The 25,121-nt window shown below is 37.4% G+C and overlaps 2 protein-coding genes across 9 annotated transcripts in view; one reads left to right on the forward strand and one right to left on the reverse strand.

Annotated features, from left to right (window-relative positions):
- Positions 1 to 7,336: 7,336 nt before the first annotated feature.
- On the reverse strand, positions 7,337 to 15,567 carry ubl (Ubiquitin-like protein 5). Of its 5 annotated transcripts, none has more exons than XM_083144290.1 (4): positions 15,363 to 15,416; positions 13,701 to 13,723; positions 9,876 to 10,086; positions 7,337 to 7,687 (listed from the first exon to the last, which is right to left on the reverse strand). In XM_083144290.1, exons 3-4 carry the CDS (start codon positions 10,051 to 10,053, stop codon positions 7,644 to 7,646), a joined length of 222 nt encoding a protein of 73 aa, XP_083000416.1. In that variant the 5' UTR covers positions 10,054 to 10,086; positions 13,701 to 13,723; positions 15,363 to 15,416; the 3' UTR covers positions 7,337 to 7,643. The 5 variants fall into 5 exon arrangements, with proteins under 5 accessions (XP_083000416.1, XP_083000414.1, XP_083000417.1 ...); XM_083144288.1 differs by having other exon boundaries at positions 13,653 to 13,723; positions 15,363 to 15,381; XM_083144291.1 differs by lacking the exons at positions 13,701 to 13,723; positions 15,363 to 15,416 and adding an exon at positions 15,476 to 15,567.
- Positions 15,568 to 18,996: 3,429 nt separating this feature from the next.
- Positions 18,997 to 25,121, forward strand: part of alpha-Spec (alpha spectrin) — a 93,624-nt gene continuing 87,499 nt past the window's right edge. For all 4 annotated transcript variants that reach the window (XM_083109966.1, XM_083109968.1, XM_083109969.1 and 1 more), the window contains exon 1: positions 18,997 to 19,132. The gene's annotated coding sequence lies outside the window, so the exon portion shown is untranslated. The remainder of the gene's footprint in view (positions 19,133 to 25,121) is intronic.

Genomic DNA, 25,121 nt, shown 5'->3' on the forward strand with positions numbered 1-25,121 from the left:
ATTCATGATGCATTTTTTTTTAATGAGATCTTTTTCTTGTATTTGCATCGTTTTTTTATCACCGTACTTTTATTATACTTAATGGAAAGAGAATTGCCAAATAGTTAAAAAATCAGAATGTAAACAATAGTTGAATGTGAAGCATGTTAGTTTGGAAGTAAAATATCCCTGCCACTTACGTTTCGAGAGAGAGTTTTAGCAAGCATAGAACATAATTGCCTCAGATGTTTATAATCAACTGAAATGTAAATTTTTTGATGAATTTATGAGTGTGTTACATATGTTGTTTTGTACAAGGGGTATGTGAGTATGTATTTACTGTATGTACAAGTAGTTTATTTGTGAAATACTGAAATATAAGCCACTAAAGAGGGATACAATCTTACGGAATTTAGTTTTTGAAATGTACATGTTACAAAGAGAAACCCAGTCTATGCAAACTTTACATCTCCAAATAACTCAAATTGTAAGTCATACAATTGTCATTTTTTAACAGTCTTTATTATACTGGACTTTATTAGCAAATTAGTGGGGGTATGTATATATTTTTGCATTTTATTCACACATAATCACCACATGCTCAAAAATGGTGAACTTACATAAATTTGTGAAGTTAGTAGAAGCATCTACATGTGTTCATATGTTTGTTCAGAGATAAACTTTAAAATCATGTTGTTTTTGTGAAAATATGAATAATAAACCCTGATTTTACATTACATATTTTAAATTCTAGAATATAATAAAGATCCCACTGTATTTACATAATATATATTAATGTTGACCTCACATCACCATTTCTTAAAGTAATAACATAGCCATAACAGAAAGTGTATAATGATTTAACATGGGTGCTACTCAAGCATACATGTATGTACAGTTTGTATGCATCAGTCTCAATCTCCAATGGAAGTACAGTGGCAAAACAAGGTTGGCAGCTACAATTGTAAATGCAGATATAGAAACATGTTCTATGAAAATTGTCATTATAATCAAAATGCTGTTATATATGTACCAGGTGTTTCAAAAAGAATTGAGGGGTTACAAAAATTTAGTGCAAGTAAATTATTGAACTTATGTTAATGAAACCAGTCCAGAACAAATGAAGAATGCAAACAGTTTGTGTGTGTGTGTGTATGTATGTTTTGTTAAGCTGGTATTTCACATTTCTGCCGCTAGGCGACACTCACATAACTCTGAAGTGTTTTCTTCAGCTGCAGCTCATATTTCCTGTTGTTGTGTAATAGCTGCTACACGTGTGGAGAAATCGTTCTGCGTTTTTGAGTTTCACACTACTAGGTCAGTGATTTTTGTTGCAACACGTGTAGCAGCCATTGCACAGCAACAGAAAATGCACGCTGCAGCTAAACAAAACACTGTGAGTTATGTGAGTATCACCTAGCGGCAGGAATGTGAACTATCAGCTTAACAAAACACACACACAAACTGTTTGCGTTCCTTGTCCGTTCTGGACTGGTTTCATTAATGTACGTTGAATAGTTAACTTGCAATAAATTTTTGTAACCTCCTCAATTGTTTCTCAAACACCTGGTATAATATATGCTCTCTAGAGAAATTTACAGGAAGTGTTTTGCCTCTCCAAAGTTAGCACATATGACTCCAACTTTAACATCTCTAATGTTTTTTTGTTCGTAAGTCACAGTATTGGTTTGTAAATCCTGTACTTTTCTGGTTCCATTATAAAGGTATGAAGTTTGGTATTACACTAAATCACAATTGTTGATCAGTGCACAATAACTGTATTGTAAACATGTGGTGTTGAATGTATTGTATGTTTTGCATTACATGGGAGAGAGAAGTGAATACAATGGTTATAGCAAAGTGTCGTTTATGAAGTTGACTGCATATATATATATCTTGCCATACGTCTGCATTTATTCATTTATAAATCAATCTCTCTATGTATCGAAGTGTAACTAATAAGGACAACCTAAAAGGACTCCAAATGTGATATTTTAACATGCCGGAGCATGGTGCTGATCACATCACCTAAAAATAATTAAGTGCACATTCATAGCACGGTGTTATATGCACTTTACCTTGTTTTTTTACTTTATAAGATCCATGACAGCTTAGGGGGCCCAGGAAGCCCTTTGAGAAACACTGTCGTAGGGTATTGTAAATGTAATAAAGTTTTCAATGAAATAAACACATACAGTAAAACTTATCAATAACGGACAGGCTTGGGGAAAACATAAATGTCCGTTAAGAAGTGTCCCCTATTCAGAAAAAAGTGTATGATGTTACACAATAGGATAAGCATATTACAGTACGTACTTTACAAACATATTTTTTTTCCCCTACAATCAAGAAACAAAATACTGTACTACATACGGTGAATTTAAATTTACTTAAGTATCCCTACTTACATTACAAATTTCAAAAAAGAAAATACAGTACACGTAGTGTAATCCTTTGTTAAATTACTGTATTCAAAATACTCTTTCATTTTCAATAGGCTCTATTTCTGGCCAGACCCAGATTGTCCAAAACAATCATCTATATTTTTCTGAATCTTAAAGTTCTTTACAATTGTCTTTTCACATCGTAGACATCATAGCAGAAGTAGTGACACACACTTCTCAAGATAACCACAATGAATACTGTCTACTCTTTTAAAAAGAAATACATTTGGTGTAACATGAAACAATGCACGCTAGTTTGAAATACTGGCCATTGTTGTCGAATTCCAGGAATTGCGACCTGTTTTATTTCAGGCTTTCTGTTATTAAGAAGTTTTATTTGCGTTGGGAGGTAGTTTTCAGTGTCCACGTCCGTTATTGAGAAGTAATATTGCCATTAAACCCCATGTATTTCTGCCGAGGAATTTAAAAATGTCCATAATTTATAGGTGTCCATTTGGAGAAGTTTTACTGTATAATGAAAATAGTAGCTTGTCATATACAGTACAAAATTAACTCTGAAATAAGTATTAAAGAAATATGTGGTGAATGTCTGGTAAGTATGGGGGAGGGGGGTTAGTAAAAAGGTCACGAAGTGAAAAAGTTTTGTTATGGATGTCCACAAGAGTAAGCTTAATTGTTGGCAAGTTGGAGCAAGATAAAAGGGCAACTATGTTTGTGAATATGCAAATATTTTTCATCTCTCAACATTGTGCGATACTTCTACTTTGGAGAAATATAAAATTTGTCATGTAGGACCTCTGTAAATTTTGTACATTAACTATGTTGTACTGTATATATGCAATAGCAATATTGTACTAGCATAATAACAGTTTACTTCATCAGCAAGATATTAAGAATGAACCTGAACTTGTGAAAATATGCTTCAGAACATATGTAGTTACATGGAGAATTATTTTAATTACTTATTTAAATCTTGTCAGTCTTGGTATTGTTCAATCCCATTAAGAATTAAATGTCACAGTCAATAAAATTATGGATTAAAGACAGCGCCATTTTATCTGAAGAGGAGTTGAAAAGGTTCTTTGTCTTAAACTATGTGAATAACAATTTTAAGATGATATAAGTAGATTCAGCATATAAAAATTTGTATATATCGTAATCTGTAAGGGAACTACAATAAAGGAAGTGCCTTAGATTGTGTTTTGTCTAAAATATATCATGTACATCTTGTGAAAATGTATTAATCTTATACTTCACTTTTTTTCTGCCTCAAGCAATGACATCAGAAATTGTTATCTGTAGAAAAATATATTTAAATTTTTGCTGGTAGCCTAGCACAAAAATAATATTTTTGTGATGTAAAATTGCACATAGAAATGTAAGATGATTATGCGTGTATATTGCTTATTAATTCCTTCAGCATCAGCTCAAGCCTGTAAGATGTACTGAGAGGAGTAAAAATATATTTTGAAGTTATTCATGGTTGTTTATAATACGTCTAATACTTAATATTGTTCAGATGTTTATGTTTGGTGTGAGTTGCCGTTTTAAGTCAACTTGATGCACAGTAAGGCTAATCGAGAATGGACCTACAGTTTTTTTAAAGTGGGATCCGAACCACGTGTGCCTCCTCCGGGTATCGAATCCGGGACCCCTTGATTACAAGGCAATGATGCTACCACTGCGCCATGGGGTAGATGTTTATGTTGAAGTGAAATATTTTTCAAAGCGAATGAATATTTTTAAAGTAGTTAAAGTAGACCACGTGCAAATATTAATATATATAATATATAACTTAAATCACCGTTTGGTGTCTTGCATATTTCTAGTTCACTTCTTGTGCCATTTTAGTAACTATATAAATTACATTAGTAAAGAAATAAGAAAGGCACCTTTCTTAAATATCAGCTTTATATTTGCATATAATAGTAAAGAATATAAAAATGGAAGTCACTTTTGGTTTAAATTAGCCAACTTTCATTTTGGAAGCAGCCATAGTAATTTGCTTTTCATCAGTCTTGATAGTTTTTCATAATATTAAGTACTGTATGATGCTCATAGTTTCTTTTCTGAATGATATACAATGTATGTATTACACATATGTATACTCACTAGAAAACCAATAGAATTACCACTGGAGGTTGTTATATTTTGCAGCATGATATCTTTGGATGTGAACTATATATCCAGATAAAAAAAGAAACCGAACTGATGTATTAACAACAAAAAAACAGAGATATTGATATTTGATTGTCAACAACGAATTATGAAAACACTTATCTTCCCTTCTTTTTTTGATGGTTTACTATAACAACACAGTTGATAGTTCACACACAACAACGGAGTTTGTCACATACGTAAATTATTAAAATGATTTACAAATATTTTTCATATAAGCAATAATTCACACACACATGTATCTAGTCAATACACAGGACTGTAACAATGCAATTTTTTACATTCTTTTTATGCAGTGAACATTTATTACGATTTTAACAATTCAAAAAGTAGCTTATTGTGTTCAGAAAAATTGAAACGTGCAGAAAAAGGCAGCACAATTTCCATGAAAATCTGATTTTGTACTTGCACAATGTTTGTAATTTGAAGCATTACAGAATATATTACAATTATTATTCAACAATTTGTGTTTTTTATATCAACCTTTCTCAGGTAAATGTGTGTTCGCAGTCATAAATTGTATCATATTTACATTATTTGAGTATTTACAAAAGCGTCACTTTCCTACCACTTTTGACTAATGATATGATGAAATTGATGAAGGGACACTCGCAAAGAACACCTATGCCCAGGCAGGGACCCCTGGCATCATATCATGCTGTGCTAACCACTCCACCATGGATGAGGTTGGCTGCAAAGTTGATAAAAATTATATTTATACCTGCAACAGTGCAGCTAATGAGACACACTACCAGCGAGCATGAAATGAGATGGCTAGGTAGAAGAGCTACCAGACACCATGCATTCCACAATGTTAGGCATGTGTCTGTGCATAAAAGCTAGATTTTACAATCCTGTTCAGGTATGAAATATGGCAGTATTCACCATTCAGTGTTGCCAAATCCAAGCGTCAACCTCCCTTCCAACAGGCCATATCTTCATGGTAAACTATTATCAACAACTCAAATATTCTACTGGGTGAAAATAAAATTCTATTCACACACCTTATCCAAGACCCTTATTTTTGGAATTTGTTAACACTAATCTTTATAGGCCAACTTGGTGTAAGCTGTGTATCAAATTTCATCTCTGGGAATTTTTCCCACTATTTTATGTAATTTGCCTGTACAATTATGTGAAGAAAAAATTATACTTTAAGAGCATACGTTATAACGAATAGTGAACATTGTAGATATAAACAATTCAATTTTATTAAGGAACTAAATACTGATAGCATTGGCGGCTGGCAGCTAGTATGATGGGTAGTGCCAAAGTGATCAAGAAATAGAAAAATTTTCGCTACCATATGTCATAGAAATCTAATGAAAGAGGTAATTTTAATGGAACTTTGTTTAGTAAAATTGCAGACAAAAATTCAGAGTACTTAAGATTGGTTTATTTTACTTCCCATTTGTACTACTCTTGGCTAATCTCAAAGATAGGGATGAGTGAACACTCACAAAGCACACCGATGCCCAGGCTGAGATTCAAACCCGCAATCCCTGGCATCGTAGCATGCTGTGCGGAGGTCGGCCAGAGTTTATAGGAAATAAATGCGACTATTAAAATTTCGATGCCTGTCACCTTTACCATTTTTTTGATATTTTTAAATAGAATTGATGTTTAAATCTGGCGTGGGACAGCCAAGTTGTTTAACTTTTAATTTAATATTGTATAGTACCTTCGAAAACTGTGTATGTAATAATGCTCTAATCTGACTCACCTTTACTAACTACCCTTCCTTTCACACACCATTGGACACTTTTTCACTAAAAAGAAAAACACTGAACAATTAGACACACTGAGTCGATCACGGTATTCTCGCCATGCTTTGTTTATAATTTGCAACCCCAGCACAGCAGACGGTACATCAACAATCCGTGTTACTAACAACTGAAATATGATTATCTGCTAAATGAACTGTAGATCTACAATTTTTAGAATTCAATGCAAGAAATTGAATTATATCTCCAAGTGAAATTCTTATACTGATAGATTTTCTGTGTGATATTAAAGTAAAAAATCCGCTGGTGATGCGAATTCCCTTTGATATTTAGGCAATTCTTTTGTGCAGTAAATGTCTTCAATATTGTCAACGTCAGTTGCAACACATGAGTGTCTGTGTGCGTGAGAGCAAGGGATACATCTTTTCTTAAGGAATAAATCGATAACAAAAATGTCTGGATGGCTCTTGGCTCTTTAGACGCATCTATCTAAATGGTTATATAAATTACGTTTGTTCTTGTCACGTATGCAGGAAAGTATCTTTCTCGCGAATTACTTCTCCCAACGAGTATTACAAATCGGTCAGGATTAGTCACTTCTCTGTGAAGTTTGCAACTATGTCAACACAATGCGAAAGCTCTTGCGTCGTGCCACAACGCGACCTGGCACGGCTGGTTGTCTTATGGCTGCCACTGGGCTACCACCCCACCTCCTCGCTCGTTAACTGCGGAGACTTTTTGATGCCTCTGCGCTCAGGCCAGATTATGCTGGCCCAGAGCAAGCGAGAGAACAGCTGGGGATGCGGCGCAGGAATTGAGGCGGCCGTAAGCTGGAACGCTTACAAGATTTGAATCTCCTCGTTCGTAAATGTATTAATTTAACTGAGGGTAGAGCCATGGCACAGCGGCTCTCCACTTAGAGCCGCCGCAGACTGATAGTATATATTTTTTTAAACAAAATGGCTTCCTATTGAGAATATACTTACATAAAAATGCACCAATTATTGAAACCAATATGTGCTCATAAATAAATACTTAGAGAAATATGAGACATTTTCATTAAAAAATTTATTTGTGATAAAAAAAAATGTACAGTGGCGACACTTACATTATCTTCTGACACTGGCAACACTGTCAATGAAATAAAGCAAAAAAGCTTTCTTGAAATTCATTTCCTTCTCTGCAGTTCTTATGTGTCACTAAACATGTCTAGAGGGAATGACAAACGCCATCAGGTAATGAGAGCTGGAAAACAAATTGATTTCCCAATTCCACACAGTCTATCCCAAAGGAACAAAAGTGAAGATTCCCAACTGAAGTCCATAACATTTCCCCATCAACACAGAGCACAGTGCATCTATTGGTAATACAGCTCAAGATTCATTCCATCGTGAATTTCATCTGAATTTGTTGTTAAGGGTTAAACCTGTTATTAGACCAAAAACAATTATGAACTTTATCATACTTGTATACTAAGTTGGTACTACTTCACAAGTTTTGTTACTGCACATGGTCATTTTTAGTTTGGTGCTAACATTGTAAATATATAAAAAGTTGTATTTCATACCTTCATGTTTCAATATAACACCCTGTACAGTGCTTCTTAGCATAATTTTATTGTTTTAAAGTACAGAAACCAACCTTTTAACACACTTATTGGTAAGACTCTACTTTACGTCCTTTTCCTAAGAAATACGTGTCATATGTCGTTGGAAAGCTTATTGTATAAGGAATTCAACAACGTAAATCCCGAAGTGAGAAAAAATTACCTGGAGGAGGAAATCGATAAAAACAGATGTTGTCTGGATATGCGTAATTGAACGAACTGAGGATTTTTTTTGATGATGAAGCGCACATTTATGGGTGAAATGAGTGCTAATGGAACCTAACCTAACCTCATAGGCATACCTCGTTCCCGTGAATGGTTTTTGGAGCTAATGTGAATGGTTTGTGGGGCTACCCGTGCATAGTTTTTGAGGCTAACGTGAACAGAAAGTGTAAAAAGAAATAGGTACTTAACCGTAGAGATGCCGGCTGTCTGCAAGCACGGTTTTGAACAATGCACTTAATTATTAATGGGGATAAACGTATGGTACTAGTTTACTATTGTTCGGACAGATTTCTTCATTTCTACAGAAGAAACTACTTACCGTAATAAGTTCCTGTAGTATTGTCTAACATCGGGAAGGTGTTTTGTGTGATGTGGGAATGTATGATAGGGGAAATTCATATTCATTGTTGAAAATTAATTCTCCGACGGACAATAGCCTTTGGTGCGTACACCTTCGTACATCATCACTCGTCATGATTGTGTTTTGTTCATGTTCATTGGGTATCCAGTGTTTCGAACTGTCTGTGTTTGCAACGAAAGTTAGAAACATGACGTGTCGTTGATGCATGCTGAAATTCGTACCGGGTGTGGAAGATCCAGTGGGTTTTTTAATTTAATTGAACATGGGATTGTGAAGAAAGGAAAGGAATGTCGAAAATGTGGCAGTGAATGTAAGCTACTCGTTAGAAGGAATGGGCTGTGGGTATATGCCTAATATGACATGTCGTGGATGCGTGGTGAAATTCAGGTAAGTTTTCTGTATCCTGGAAACGGATTTCTTCAAATTTAAAAGTTTGGGGCTCATTTGGGGGCAGGTGACTCCGGCCAATTTCTAACATGCCTTTAACAGGGACTCTATAGAGAAAGCCGGGGAGCCAGAGCGGAGCGTAGTGGATGCGGGGCCGCGTTAGCGGTTGGGGGCAGTAGGGCAATTACCCCAGGGGCGGAGCCCGGAATCGGTGGGAAATTTGGACTCAAAAATTTCAAACGAAAATAATTTTTTAGTTTAAATTTCCCATCGATTCCGGACGGATAGCGCCACGAAACATTACAATTTTCTTCATAAAACAATGCGAAAATTTTCTTCATAAAACAATGCGAAGAGAAAAAAGAAGAAAAAAAAGGATCACATGAGCTTTGTTCACGGGTATTTCTTGGATTCCGAAGGTTGAAACACTGCATAAGGAATGAAAATTGACAAAACACAAGCACGACGAGCGATTATGTGGGAAGGTGTACGCGCCGTATTGTGTCTCAGGCAAGTGAAAAGACTATGAGAAAGAAGTACTCGTAATGTGAAAAATTGCAATTACTTTGATTAAAAAAACGTCAATACACCTTAAGGAATGTTCCGCGAAGCAGATAGGTAAGTACGAATGTCAAAAATTGACAAAACGAAGAAGTTATAGGTGTCCGAAGGATAGTAAATTTTTACCAAACGTATTTTACACTATCTACAAGTTTTTGGAACCTGTTCTTTTTCATGCACCATACACACGCACAACGCACCGCGAACGCAAAGAAGCAATCACCACGCAGAACGCAAACGAGCAAAGCACACGCATTCACAATGCAGACACAAAGACAAGCCTGCAGTGTTGTTAACTCCCATCAGTTATCACCAAAAGGCAATAAGGACATAAAGTAGAGTCTAGCCCTATTATTTATTACCAAAACAGAAAAACTTAACAAAAACATTTCGAAAGTAACAAAACAAAACACAGTTTTCCTTATCTTTCTAAAAACAAAAAAGGATACAATCTTGTAATTTGATGTGGTCCTTGAATATTGTGTACCATTTTTTAAGGACAATCTTCTCCCATCGTGTTCCTGTCTGCGCAGCAATAAGTTTCTTTAGATCTCCAATTGTATCATCGGGGTTGCATTTAACTCTGACCTTCTTTCCTAGTCGATCATTACATGTGACCTCTAACATCTTTGCTTTTCAATGCAGTACAATCACCCAGAACTGCAAAATATATACACTGTCAGCCTAGTCAACTTATGAACACATACTTTAATAGCTTCAACATAAGCAATTTAATATAGGGTTACTACTTTACTATACCAGAGACACCTATCAATGATTTATTTTGCAATTTTTTACATTGCTAACGTACTATTCTGCATTGCAGAACATTTCTTTAGGTGAAATAATAAATTTCTAACGAAAACAATGTCTATTTCTTACATTAACGAGTACTTACTGTTGTTCCTTATTTCGCACAAACCATCCACGGGTAGCCCCAAAAACCATTGACGTTAGTCCAAAAATTCATGATAGCCCCACAAACCATCACGGGAACAAGGTATGCCTACTAGGTTAGGTTAGGCCTGTTAGGTTAGGTTCCATTAGCACCCCTTTCGTTCAATTTAGCATATACGGACAATACAAGAGCGTATTGTGCTCTAGTGCAGAAAGCAAATTGCGGCAGCAGCAACTGCACGTTGGAAATAGGTTTTCGTAGAAAACCACATGCATTCTCATTAAAATGGATCAAAACTACATTCCCGAAGATCAACAACGCTACAGAAAATAGTTTTTCTTGTATGTACGCATTGCTTGCATGATAGAATTATTTTCCTGTAGTTTACGGTTATTACAAGCATAAGAAAACAGTTTTTTCTTTGTGACGTTTCAGGAGAACACACGCTCCTTTCATCAGACATTTATTTTCATTTTGACTAAAGATACAGTTATAACAATGGTTAGTAATTTTTAAACAAAAAGAATCTGTTATATAATGGATGTTGTCAATGTTACATTGTTGTAATATAGTAACTTAACTGTGAAAAAAGCAGTCTATTTTATTTTTATTTTAGAATTTTTTTTTTTTCCCAAATATCATCAGGTAATTCAAATTCATCATTGTTTTCACAAAGTCTCTTGATGTTTTCTGTTACATTAAATTTTAAAGATGGTGGCTTACTCCATTTGTGAAAAAGAAAACTCCACACTGGATCTATGTTACCATTTTCATTATTTAACTTATTCCAGTGTTCTTCTGCAATGAACGAGGCTTCCCAGACATTCAACTCTGTGTTTCCCGTTAATCTTTTTAAAACCCTTCTCTTTTTAATCAAATGCTTCTCTTCGATGATATGAGTTGACAAACCTGTTCTTGGGTTTAGATTTATAATGTCCAAATCATGTTCGTGCCATCTTATTGCCATTTTCCTTGCTGTTTGTCCCACATAATCTTTTGAACATGAACAACTTATATTATATATTCCTGTGGTTTCCACATCTGGTAGCGAGTTTCTCATTTTGAATTCATTAAATGTACATTCCAAACTTCTTGGTGATTTAAAAACAATTTTGAAATTAAAACTTCTAAAAATGTTTGCAATTTTATGTGAGAATCCCTTGTGGAATGGAATGCACACAAATTTCTTTTCAACAGATTTTTCATCTTTGTCTGTATTTCTCTTTTCCTTTAGTTTTCTTGCAACTTGTTTTTTGATTTGGTTTATTCTGTTAGTGTGAAAGCCATTTTCTTTTGCTATATTAAAGAGCCTTTCTTCTTCATTTTTGATATCCTCATTATTAGAACATAGTCTTTGTGCTCTCAGGAAAAAAATTAAAAATATGTTATCCATTGTTATACGCGAATGTTCTGATTTGGCATGGATGTATTTTTCCCCCGCTAATTTTTTTCTATGGACTGATGTTTGAATTGTTGAGTCAGTTGTCTTAATTTGCAGATCAAGGAAAGAAATTACATTGTTATTCATGGGTTCGCAAGTGAATTTTATGCGACGATGTGATTCATTTAACGATTTAAATACGTCCATGATGGTGTTCTCATTTTTAGCAATAATTAGCACATCATCTACATATCTGATGTAGAGTTTGATATCCGCACCTATTGCATTAACAATTGGAGATTCTATGTAATGAAGGAAAATGCTGGAGATGATTCCGGATACTGGGTTTCCCATTGATAGACCATTATTTTGCTGATAGATTTTGCCATCAAATATAAAGTAATTGTAATTTGCACATACAGTAAACCATCGAACCATTTCCCATGATTCTACTGGGTTAACCTTCATCTCAATAAGCCATCTGTGTAATGCATCTGTGGCACCTTCTATTGGGACACTAGGATATAAATTTTCAACATCAAAACTTGCAATACGATACTCACTATTCCAAACAATATTTTTTAGTTTCTGTTTCACTTCATATGCATTTTTAACACTGAATGGTGTTTGTTGTTTAATTATAGCAAGTCTTTCAACTAAATATTTGGATAGTTTGTATGTATGAAACGTCACAAAGAAAAAACTGTTTTCTTATGCTTGTAATAACCGTAAACTACAGGAAAATAATGCTACAGAAAATGATTTGCGTAAGTACTTTCTCCTGTAAATTTGAAGAAATCCGTCTCCGGTATAGTAAAGTGTTACCAATATAGGCTTATAACCAGTATGTTCATTGAATCAATTCAATTTTCACCCAAGTTTTATTGAAGTAGCCTAACATGTAGCATGTGAATGTTATTCATCTAGTGGAACAACGAAATGTGAGAATCTAACAGTACCAGGAAGTTTGTTTATATTTTTGCAAGACACAACAGCATTATCCACTAGAATGTGAAATTACATGCTACTTTTGCTTCGGTGGAGATTTCACTAATATAAGTGTTGTTACAAGATATATCATTGGTTTGTTTTGTGATGCATAAGAGGCCATAGGTGGGAGATGCTTTGTAGCCCCTGGGAATGTCTGCATGCTTTAACATGATGACAATTAAGCAGGTGGGGGATGCATTATGCAGATTATGCTAGTTGGATGGGTGGTAGCCTTTGCACTAGTCCACAGTGTAGTATTAAATTGTGATTAAATAGGGTGCAATTACTTACACACTGGTCACAAGTGAAAATAATTGCTTGCATGATTTATGTGTTATTTGTGTATATTTTGAAATTATAGATGTGAAAGAATTGCAAAGGGCATGGATTTCCTAAGAACATGAGGCATTAGTTTTAAAGTATTAATAAAATATTTTGGATACTTAACTATAGTGGAACCACGAGCAAAACAACCTGCGCAGACCCGCGAGTCATGTGCACCATACCCCCGCGAGTAAGGGAGGGGGAGAGTTAACCATGCTTCCTTATGGTCCGAGGTGGAGGGAAGAAGGGAAAGTTGCGCGGGGACTGCTCGTCCCAAGGTTTTTTTCCTTGTGGTCGATCTATACTAATTGTTTTACATCCATGTTGCTTGTCCAGGCAATTACTCTTAAAACAGACGTCTTGTTGAACCAGACTTTGTTATTGACAACCATAACATGCCAATCGCTTCTGGTCGTTAATTGAACCAAGGAAAAAAGAAGGGGGCATAGACAAATAAAAATCAGTATATACTTGTTCTTCAATATGGTTTGTTTACATTGTAATAATTATATTATAATCTCAATTGATCTTAATGGAGAGGATATTACACATTTGAAACATACTCAGACTATTCTTATTCGCATAAAGATAATGAGAAACTTAACACTTCTATTGAATGATAATTAATGTTACCTAAACTTGAATTCTATGCTAAGTAGCAAGATATAATTTTGCCTTTACCGCAAAATAAATTTAGTAAACATCTATGTAGTAGTGATGGGTCGTTCGTGAACGAGTCGTTCCTTTTGAACGACTCCCTCTTGGGAACTGTGAACTGCTCGCTCCTTCGGAGTGAACGAGCAGTTCCTCTGTGGTCGTTCCTCGGAGTCGTGAGCTTTGAGTGTACGTTTTCAATCGCTCCTGCAGTTCCAGCTCCGTCGATGACTCATGACTGCGAGAGAGAGCGACGGTGTTTTGTTTTGTTTCTGCTGTGTACGTGCTCTGGTTTTCTTGTGGTAGGTGGAGTAGTAGGCGGTGTTCCCTCTCTCCTAATTCTTTTCACTCAAGTTAACTCCAGCAAATCCTCCCCCACCCCCCTCACTTCAGCTGCACGAAACCAGCATCGAGAGGAGTTGATCGTTCCTTTGAAAGGCTGCTTGAGTGAGCGAGCTCCGGTGAACTGCCTCCCGAAAAGGAACTGCCATGACAAGTGGTAGTTCCTCAGGAGTCGTGAGCTTTGCTTGTATGCTGCCAACGCTCCCAGTCGATGACTCCCTCCTACGAACCTGCGTGAGAGAGGGAGAGGGGGAGAGAAAGAGAGAGCGCGAGAGCGAGCGAGGTCCCGTCTTGTGTTGCTGGTTGTTGATAGCGGCGGTTTTCCGCTTAGTTATGCGTGCAACTCTGTTTACAACAGCAATGCTGCAGTAGCTCAACAATGAGGGAGGGATGATGATTTAAGAGGTTCTTCAGTTACCAATTTGGTTTTCCTGATTTTTTTAAAAAATACTTTTAGTTGAAACTTTTGAATTTCTCAAAATTTCGGGAGGGAACTGCAGCCCCATGAGTCCCCCTCGACCCAATCACCCATTCAATATTACATAAATTCTGAATTCAACCTAAATTTCAGGATCTTACTAAACATTCTGTAGATACTCTTGTGAGGATATCAGTAAAACACATAATGTTCGTTCACTTCCAATCAATATATAATTCACTATTTGATATCGCTGTGTAGACAACAATGAAATTAATATAAACTATAAAGGATGGATAATATTGAGTAATCGGAACTCGACGTAGCTCATCGTCCCCCCCCCCTCGAGAGAATCCACTCCCAAAAAGGCCAAGCACGGCGAAGCCGGTTGCCTAGGGGTAGCAAGCGAAAGCGTGGGTCTCCGCCTCCCTGCCTCTGCCTGAAATGCGAGCGAGCGAAGGGTGTATGTTGACAGGAAAAGATGTCCTGTACGACTGGACAAAAAAAACATCAGACTCTCAGACGTTTGGCAACACCGCTTTCGCCCCCCCCCCCCTTTTCACACTAGCACAAGTGGAGACGACAAGTCTGGGGTTCCTCAAGTCCAAACTCTAGCCGGAGTGACTTTAGTAGCTGTTTATGTTTTCTTCCATTCTTGCGCGAAGGCGGATTCCTCCCCTCTAATTCTTTCCATCCCCTCCCCCGCCCAACGAAACCAACTTGGAGCTGTGTTGGTATGGTAGCTCCCGTGAACGACTCTTTCAACGAGCAAGCTCCAATGAACTGCCTTTCTAAAAGGAACTGCCTCGTCCGAGAGCATGCTCCGTGGCCTCGTCGTTCCTTTGAACGACTCCTGGTGAACGACTCCTTTCGGTGAGCGAGCTCCGGTGAACTGCCTCCCGAAAAGGAACTGCCATGACCCATCACTACTATGTAGTGTTCCTCTGCTCTGCTACAGTGTTGGCAGCTGAGCTGAGCAAAGTCAGGTATAAGGAAATTGACCACTACCGTGATAAATTTGCAAGAATCAAATCGGCCTTACTTTATAATAGTTTATGCGCACACATTTAGGGCACACTGCATTGCTTTACATCTTTACATTTTAGTTACAACCGATCGCGATCGGGGAAAGCACAGTATCTGTCTGATACAGGTTAATTTGCTCTTTGGCAAACACCAAAAGCGCTATTTCTAATCTGTGGCTGTAGCCATACTCCTTGGGCAACACTGCATATTTATGCAGCTCGCCTGCCACTACTATAGCTCGACCACAAGGAAAAAAACCTTCCGTCCAAAGCGTTCGCGCAACTTCCCTGCCGTTATCGGTGTTCGGGGCAGTGTTGCCAGGTCAGATTTGAAAAATTCGGGAGATTGTTCCTTGGGAAACGAGAAGATCTGCTATAAAATCCGATGATCTAATAGTAGCGGATGAACGGCGCTGGAGTGGCGCGCATTGTTTACGGTGTAAACGTCACAGATGCTTTTGTAACAATGGTGCTAAACCCAGCACTCTGTGTTTGGCTGAACATATACCGAAGATCTCCATTTCAGGAGTGGACATGTTTCAAACAAAAGAAAGTAAACCGCCCGAGGGAACCGACCAACATTTTTCATCTCTTCCGCATTTTCTGGTTAGAGGGTGCGTGGAAAACACCCTCAAATTTGCCCTTTTTCAGCACCGACAAAAGGGGTTTGCGATGCCTCTATTATCGCGAGGAATTTTTATGACAGAAAATGGTAGAAAGTTGTGTTCACAATGAAGCTAAGCTTTCGTTGTCGGCGATTTTCCACAATCTTTCAAGTCGAATGCTAACAATAACAAATCAATTTGCCTTCTGCTGGTGTTCGGTGTACAGCTATCGATAGGGGTGGGCACATGGACGTCCGCAGGATTTTTCCAGGGAGGGGCAAGGAAGGTATTTTTTTCCCAGGGGGGGGCCAACATGGCATATTTTCCCCAATAATAGTGTTCATCCCTCAAAAACATTGCTTATATTTGAATTTATCATGTTCGTGCAATAATTAACACACATTATTGTGGCTGAAATTAAATTATATGTGTGAAATATGTAATTTTTGGTTAACTTTCGTTTTCCAGGGGGGGGCCACGGCCCCCCCTTGCCCCCCCTTCCGGACGCCCATGGGTGGGCACGTTTCCTGCACCATAATGAGAAAATGCATTACGTATGTGAAATATATTTGGTAAATTAGATAGCATGTCTTCCTCAATAATTCAAGATGGCAACGCTTATGCTAGGATGCCACCCATCCTCCCCATCTGCTAGAAATACACACACACACACCCACAAACACATGCATGTATAACATAATTTGCCCACGCTACGAAGTCAGTGTTTCTACCTCGTAAGGCAAGTACATTTCACTGTGTTTGTGTCACTTCATCCATTTCATCAGTATTTCATTCATCCATATTGTCGTACTTACCCGTAGAGGCACAAAAGCGACGTAAAATAACTAAAATAGAAATAGAGTTTTGGGGTGGGATAAAATACAGCCATCTAAAAATAGTAATGTAGTAAAAGTAATAAAATAATGTCCTAGCACAATTGAGTAGCGTTTGATTTGATTTTGATTTGGTGTTTTAAGTCCACTTTATGCACAGTAAGGCTAATCGGGACTGGACCTACAGTTTAAAGTGGGATCCGAACCACTTGTGCCTCCACCGGGTATCGAACCCGGGACCCCTTGATTACAAGGCGACGACGATACCACTGCGCCATCGGGGATGCCCGTGAGTAGCGTTTGACATAATTTCACAGTTCAAACAGCACTTTTCACGGCTGAGTGAAGTTCCACTCCACATATCCCCTCCATGTTCAAGTAAGATGAGCAGGAAACGTGTTTTTAAGCTGGCCGTTGGAGGTTCCATAGCAATAGTTTATTATGGAATCCTACCGAGAAATCAATAGGTCTGGCAACACTGACGTTGGCCGCTCTGAAGGCTCCTTCCTCCTGTCTTTTTCCCCCACCCGCCAGCGCGATGGGGTCTGCGCAGGTTTCTTTCCTTGTGGTTCCACTATATTATATGATTTGCTTAGGTGAAGGGAAAAATTGGTCCGAAAAGGGACATTTTGCCCCTTGCAAGGGAAATTGTGGCAACACTGGTTTAGCTATACCACAGATTAGCTAATACCATAGACAAACTACTAGGAGAGACTTGATAACTCAATGTTAAAATCTGTGGTCTTAATACGTCACGGGCGAAACTAGCGACACCTATTGGCAGTGCACCCAACTATGTTGTCGATTTGCTTCTCTGTGGGCACGCTAGATGGCAGGCTGTGTAGAGGGAGGGGAGGGGGTTGTACCAACAAATATATTTAAAATGTTTTCTAAGTTTCTCCTTTTAAATATCTTACTGTTAATATCATCTTCTCTTCAATCAAAGCATGAGCGAAATAACTAATTTTGCAGCTATAGGTTACAATAACAGTGCATTAAACTGCATCCACCCACTGCCGTTGCTAACGAGTCCAAAACAAAGCATCCTCCAGACATCACGCTGCACCTTCGACCCTTGTCTATCCACGTCTATTGTCCAACTGGCGGTGACGGCCGTTTCAAATTCAAAGCTGAGCTCGCGGGGCCTGGTGAACGTTGAATGAGTGTTGCTAACTCTACCCGCAGAAAATGAGCTGAGCACTGGATGACAGAAAAATATGATTTGTGGAAATAAATATCAATGTGAAGCGCTGTGTAATATAAGCTTCATATTACAAGCAACAAACACCAAGATTATATATAATTCATAATTAATACTAATTAATAAATAATTAGTTCTAAGATGTCTACAGGATTCTTTGGGAACTCAGGGCCAGATTTCGAGTCTCTTATTCAAGGAAAGAAGTTCAACACTGTATCCTTCATATGGGCTCTGTAATTAGGAATGTACCTGTTGAGTTCAATAAATAAATAAATAAATAATGCACATGATGCATAAGGCCATGTCGCATCCCGGATGGCGTAATGGTAACTTCGTTGCCATGTAATCAAGGTGTGTCGGGTTCGATATCACACTGGTGGAGACTGGATAGTGTGTTCGAAATGGAAGTTTTTAGATGAGGGAATGTTTGCACGAGCCGTGAGTTCAGTTGTTGAATGCTCCTATGTTTTCAAATAATAAATTATAAAATAGGACAGATGGGGATGCTTTGCGTAGATATTTGTAGCTTGGAGATACCCCGCACATCGTTGTCCATTTCAAGCATTGGATGGTGTGATCCAATTTTAACCTGCTGGGCCAGTCCCAACTAGTCTATCTGTGCATAAAACAAACTTAAAATTTAAAGACTTCTTCTGGAGATATCCCTGCGAGAACTTTCAAGTAGATGTCCTAAAAACGTTCAATGGAACTAGGATCAGCAAAAGTATATTGTGTTTGGTTTCACTGTTAGTTGGCGATGGAGTGACATCTAGCGTAGAACTATGAAATACTTCGCGACTGAGAAGCGCATAACTTGGGTGCACTGCCAATAGATGTCGCTAACATCGCTGACGTCACGAAGACCACAGCTCGGGGCATTAGAGTTTCACCCCACTCCGCCATTACGAGAAATCGAGTGAAGTGACGAACTTTTATGGAAGCGACTGTGTTTTAACGAAAACTATCGGTACAGCGGATCTTACAAGTATAGAGCGCAGTCAATGCAGTGTTAATGAGATAGAAAGGCTACCTAAGGTATTGTATTTCTTTTAAATATCGTTTTTCTGAGGAAAGTAATTCATTTGCGTGTCGGAGCCACACCCCATCAAGAATGAATGAAATGAAATTAAAATTCACTCTAATCTGAATGTAGTGATTTTGTATCGTAATATTTGTTTGTAAATGTAAGATTCAAGTAAGCAATATCTTAATCGTAAAAGGTTCTAATTGATTATTTCTACTTGAATATATGGTATTTCACGCTGAAAATATGTTTGGAAGCGGCATTCAAAGGCCAAACCCTCTTCCACGTACGTACACCGTGGAAATATTTTTGTTGCAATGGACCCACAGTCAATATAACCTTAAATGGTTTGCCTCTACCCTCTTGTGATTTGTTGCTTCTTCATTATTGATCTTCATTCTCCTAATTTGCCAAAAGTGGCAGAAATCCAACGAGAATTAATACAAAATAAAGTCTTGTGAATAGGGATTGTATGATATTAGTAGGGCTAGGATTTTCATGACTTAGCATATTTATTTTGGTATTTAAATATATAGAAATTCATATTATGAAGAAACTAATTAAATTAAGGGGTAAAACTGTGATATGCGGGAAATCGCTCTAACTCGTTTATTCTCTACTCTTTTACATTCTGCATTGCGAAAGATTGTTTAACAACGGATTTAGCTTTTTTCAACGAAATTTGGCATGAGTTTACAATACCGGACCAATCTCCAATTTCTATGAAATTTCGCATACTCACTAATTGAAACCTCCTAATCGTAAATCTGCATCTAATAATTGATTGTCAAGCATGTAAATTGTAAAATAACTTCTAGAAGTTGTAGAATAACCTTGTTAAATACTACGATGATTCTCCATACAAAGCAATTGACAACCATGTTGTTGTTTTTTTTCGCATTTCTTGTCACCCAAGAGTTTTCCTACCTTGTGTTCTGACGTCAGACGAGGAATGCCTACCAGGTTAGGTTAGGTTCCATTAGCATAAATACAACAAAAAATTATTATTTACGCTAAGAGAACTAAACACACTAAAATTTAAAAGCTTTCTTCCTTCACGTCAGAACATAAGGTTGGTAAAGTGTTGTGCGATAAGTGAGTCCCAATTCGTTACGCTGTGTCCAGCGTTTCCACACTGTTGCGTTCTCAGTTACATTGTGTTCAGCATGGAAGAATGGCTGGAGATACGCACTACAGTTTTCCTACCTTGTGTTTGAGGAATGCCTATGAGATTAGGTTAGGTTCCATTAGCATACAATGAAAAAATATTGCTTAGGAATGCGGACTCGCTTGATTAGGTACGTTTGGCAACGGTGTATTGCATGCTGATGTTTTCATGTTGGGAAAATTGTGTCTTCTGTGTTCTTACGGTAGGGTTACGTTACATTAGGAAAACATAGTTTATTTCATTTTTCTCTACATTTCCATACTTGACCGCCAATTATTACATGCAGATTCGTGATTAGTAGGTCTCCATTAGTGAGTAGGCGAAATTTCATAGCAATTGGAGAGTGGTCCGGTATTGTAAACTCGTTCCGAAATTAGTATCTATTGTCATCATATATAGTAATTATTGTTCGTTCTTTTCTCGCTTCCTGAACATGCAAAATGTTGACTAGCATTGTGTTTCAAACTGCAAGGCAGTGTTTCAGAGCATATTTTGGTAAATTCTCTTATCTGACAAACTGATTTCTTTAAGTTTACAGGAGAAATTACTTATCGAATGCAGTTTCTTTATACTTGTGGAAGTTCAGGGAATTGTTTTCTCGCATCGTTCATTGAATTTTGCCGGTAAATCATGTATTTTTCGATATAAATGTGTGACCGATGCACGAAAGCTCTTGCATCCATTTACTTCCAGGTGGATGTAGCCTGTGTGTGATGACGTAATCCTGGTCAGTGTTTCCAAACACGTGTTTTTGTAACTGAAGAAGGTACATTTCCGCAAATGGTTCGTGGGGCTGTGTGTCAATGGTTCATGCGAAAATGGTGTGTGGGGCTACACATATTTTTTTCTAAACCAATTTTTAACTATTGTAAACCTAACCTAACCTTACCGGAAATAGTTTGTGGGGCTACATAGGTATTTTTGGGTGCAGTGCAGTTGAAACCCTGCATTCCGAGTACGGTAGTGAAACTTCGACCGCCATAACTGCGTGTTATCAAAGGCAAAAAGAAGAAATATGTCGCAAATAGGGTTTATTTCTGTGAAATAAGCTAAATGCCACCTTCAGTAATCTTTCTCAATGCAGAATACGTAAGTACGAATGTTCAAATTAAATGAACTAGCAAATTTCAGCCGTTTGTCCGATACGAGAAATTTACCCATATTTTATTTTGCATATTTTGGTGACTTTTAGGTCATAAAAATCCTAGCCCTAGATATTAGGTTAAGGATACAAACATAGAACTAATATGCTTAAATACATTCAGTGATGTCATTGATCATTTACAACATGAAAACTGGGAGAGAGGCATTTTGAAGCTTCGTCTGTCGAGTTCCTTTGGTTAGTTTGTACCCCCTATCGACCACAGAACATCAGTAATGTAGCATCACGACTAAGTATTTCCCGATTTTGACCATTTCAGATGTTCTGAATTTCCCCACATATACTATAACATTACTCATTGCTTGATACTTTGCATATCACATCATCGTGACCAAGTCAAACATAAAGTGACGGAGCAATTGAAGGTGATGGGAGTGTTCGCCGATTTATTTACTAGAGAATGTACTAAGCAAATAAGTTTTCCGGATAAAGTATCAAAGGTTCTGATATCCCAGTCACTGTTTGAAATTTAGATATTACGTGTGTAAGGTGTAATATATTGCTTTTCAATTGCGACATTTCTCTGGAAAGAAGTGAGGAAGCCATGTTTTGTGGAATGTAGCCACTGAGTTGCGCTGTCTACAGTGTTACCACACAGTGTGTTTGTCACTTGAAGAGGAAGGTCCGGTTGAGAATGGCGGGACTAGAGTGTGAAGATTGTAAATGTTGTGCAACTGCATTGCTGGGGTGCAGAGGAAAATGGACCCCAGCTGATAAAGAAACTAATGGAGTATGGTGTTCTCCCGAAATAAGGTGATGTGTCCCCGACGACATGTTCTTAGTTTGTGCAAAGACAGTTCACGCATTGATAAGTACTCTTGGAAGTGCTATAAAAGTTTCAAAGAAAATAAAGAGAAAAGAAAGCCATTAAATACTCAGTGTCCCTTAGAAAATGTACCTTTTTTGCAAGGTCTAGGCTAACACTGTTACAGCTCTGCATTTTTGTGAGACTATGGATATGCAATACAGCTTTAAGAAACATATGTGAGGAGGCAGAAATTTCGCAAAAGACTGGTGTAGACTAGGCGTCCTTCTGATTCTCCCAGGCACCACCATTATTTTTTTTATTTTATTTATTTGAAAAGTCCTGAATACAGAAAAATCCATTTTACATCAGGATATCAACCGGAAAAGAAATAAACAAAATAATAAGATGGACACATACACACACATATACATATATAACAAGAATAATAACAACTAGATCAAGAATAATATTATTTATACTTCAGCTGCTTTATGCACGCCGTTCTGTAAGTCTGCTTTGATAAATGGAAGCCCGGAGCGTCTTTTAATGAGTTGTAAATGGTTTGTAGCCTGTAGAGAAGTGATCTTTGTTCTAAGGATAGCCTTGAAGATTTAATGTAAAAGAAGTTGTTGCATTTACTGTTGGGACGTGGGATTCTGATATTAAGAAGTGGCAAGAGTTCGCTGGTGAAAAGTTGTCCATTAATGATTCTGAAGAGTAGTGTTAAATCTGAGAGTTGACGGCGAAGAGAAAGGTCATGAATTTGTAGAGTGGATAGAATTTCTTGTTTGGAGAAGTTTGCAAGGGCTGGGCATCTGTGTTTGACTATTCTGACGAAGAAACTTACTACTTTGTTTGTTTTCTTTAAATTGCTTTCACATGCCATTGACCAAATACAGGAGCCATATTCAAGAATAGGAACAACACACATTGTAAAGTAGGTTTTGAGGGCAGAAACGTGAGTTATGTCTGTAAATCTGTAAATTAGTCCAAGCGTTTTCATCGCTTTCGAAGTTATGTAGTCTATGTGATGGTTGAAAGTCAGTTTGCTATCAAAAATGACACCAAGATCCTTGTGCTGTCGTACGAACGGAATAACCTGGTTGCATAACTTGTAGGATGGCACTGTGTTATTGGATTTTAGGGTAAACCTCATGACAACAGATTTATCCGGATTTAATTTGAGATTCCAGTCTTGACACCAGCGTTCAATGTGTTTGAGATTGTCTTGGATGTAGCATGTGTCCTGAGGTGAGGTAATGTTTCGGAATAATTTGCAGTCATCAGCATACAATAATACTGAACATTCGGAAGAAATATATTCGTGAATGTCATCCATGAAGAGAGAGAAACACAGGGGCCCCAGAGAACTTCCTTGGGGCACACCGGAAACTACAGGGAGCCACGACGAACAGCAACCAGATACGATAACCTTTTGCTTTCTATTGTGCAAGTATATCGGATAGTTGGAAGTCATATGACAACCAGAAGGACCAGGGTTTTGACCACATGAACCATAGTGTCACATTCGTGGATGAGGAAACCGATGCCCATACGAATAGCATTGAGTCTGCATGGAGACACGCAAAGGCAATTTTAAACTCGTACGGAACAAGGAAAATTTATTTCTCAGGTTATCTTGCGAAATATATCTTCCCTAAAAGGGGGCTGCAATTGGGATCAGACCGCACAATTGAATTTTTCCGGCTTGCAGGACAGCTGTACAATTCGTTAAATGAATGTGATGAGCAGAACGACAATGACAGTGTTAGTGACAACCAGGAAGGATTGGAACATGTTGAGTGTGAATTTTAAGTATGGCAACACTGCATCCACCGTTGCATTGTAAACACAACAGAGGCGACTCCGGCCAACACAGCAGAAAGTGCTGAAGACCAGAAATAACATGATTAGGTGTTGGGAATTAATTAAATGTTAAGTATCCCCGAAATGTCTGGAATTCCTTTATTTTCTTCTTTTTCACGTATTCTGCATTCGTTCATTGCAGAAGAACACTGAAATAAATTAAATAATGAAAATGGTAACGTAGACCCACTATGGAGTTTTTTTTTCACAAATGGAGTAAGCCACCATCTTTAAAAGTTAATGTAACAGAAGACATGAAGAAACTGTGAAAGCAATGATGACTTTGAATTACCTGATGATATTTGGGATTCATAATTTTTAAATTTAAATAAAATATAATGTGATCAATTTTTTTTTTCTAAAATAAAAATAAAAACAGACTGCTTGTTTTCACAATTAAGTTGTTACATTACAACAATGTAATATTGACAACATCCATTGTATAACAGATTCTTTTCTTTAAAAAAATGTTAATCATCGTTATATCTGTATCTTTAGTCAAACTAAAAATAAATGTCTGATGAAGGGAGCGTGTGTTTTCCTGAAACGTCACAACGAATAACTGCGTTCTTATGCTTGTAATAACCGTAAACTACAAGATAAATAATTCTTCAATGCAAGCAATGCATACATACAAGAAAAACTATATAAAATCACCAACCTTGAGACCTTCTGTAAACAAAACCATGTGCATGCAGAAAGCATTGCAAACTCATAGAAGTAAAATAAATCCACACGAAAATCCAGAGTTGTTACACTATTCATTATGTAAGTTAAAACAACGGCCAATTTGTAGTATGCCGGAAATGAAGTCTCACTTTAAACCCAATGCTCTTTCTTTTGTACTTATTGCTTCACCTTTGTGGTTAACTCTTTGCACCAGTAATCATTTCCCATAAATTTGGCTTCTTTCTTGCATGTGAATTGAATATACGTGGGTGTACCCAAAAGAAACCAAACTAATTTTGTGGTGGGCAGAGCTTTTGTAGTACGACGTTTTGCCGCTAGGAGCGAATAAAGCGAACCTTCCTGAATCCGTAAGCAGAGTGCCGTCGC

This window comes from Lepisma saccharinum, chromosome 23, assembly GCF_977018435.1.
Source record: "Lepisma saccharinum chromosome 23, izLepSacc3.1, whole genome shotgun sequence".
Lineage (NCBI taxonomy): Eukaryota > Metazoa > Arthropoda > Insecta > Zygentoma > Lepismatidae > Lepisma > Lepisma saccharinum.

Bases quoted from the DNA above. Each gene is read 5' to 3' on its own strand.
- ubl (XM_083144291.1), bottom strand. From the start codon at position 10,053: ATGTTAGAGGTCACATGTAATGATCGACTAGGAAAGAAGGTCAGAGTT. The intron at 7,688-9,875 runs GTATCCTTTTTT...CAACAAATTCAG, and splicing joins CCACATCAAATTACAAGATT to ATGAAATTCACGATGGAATG.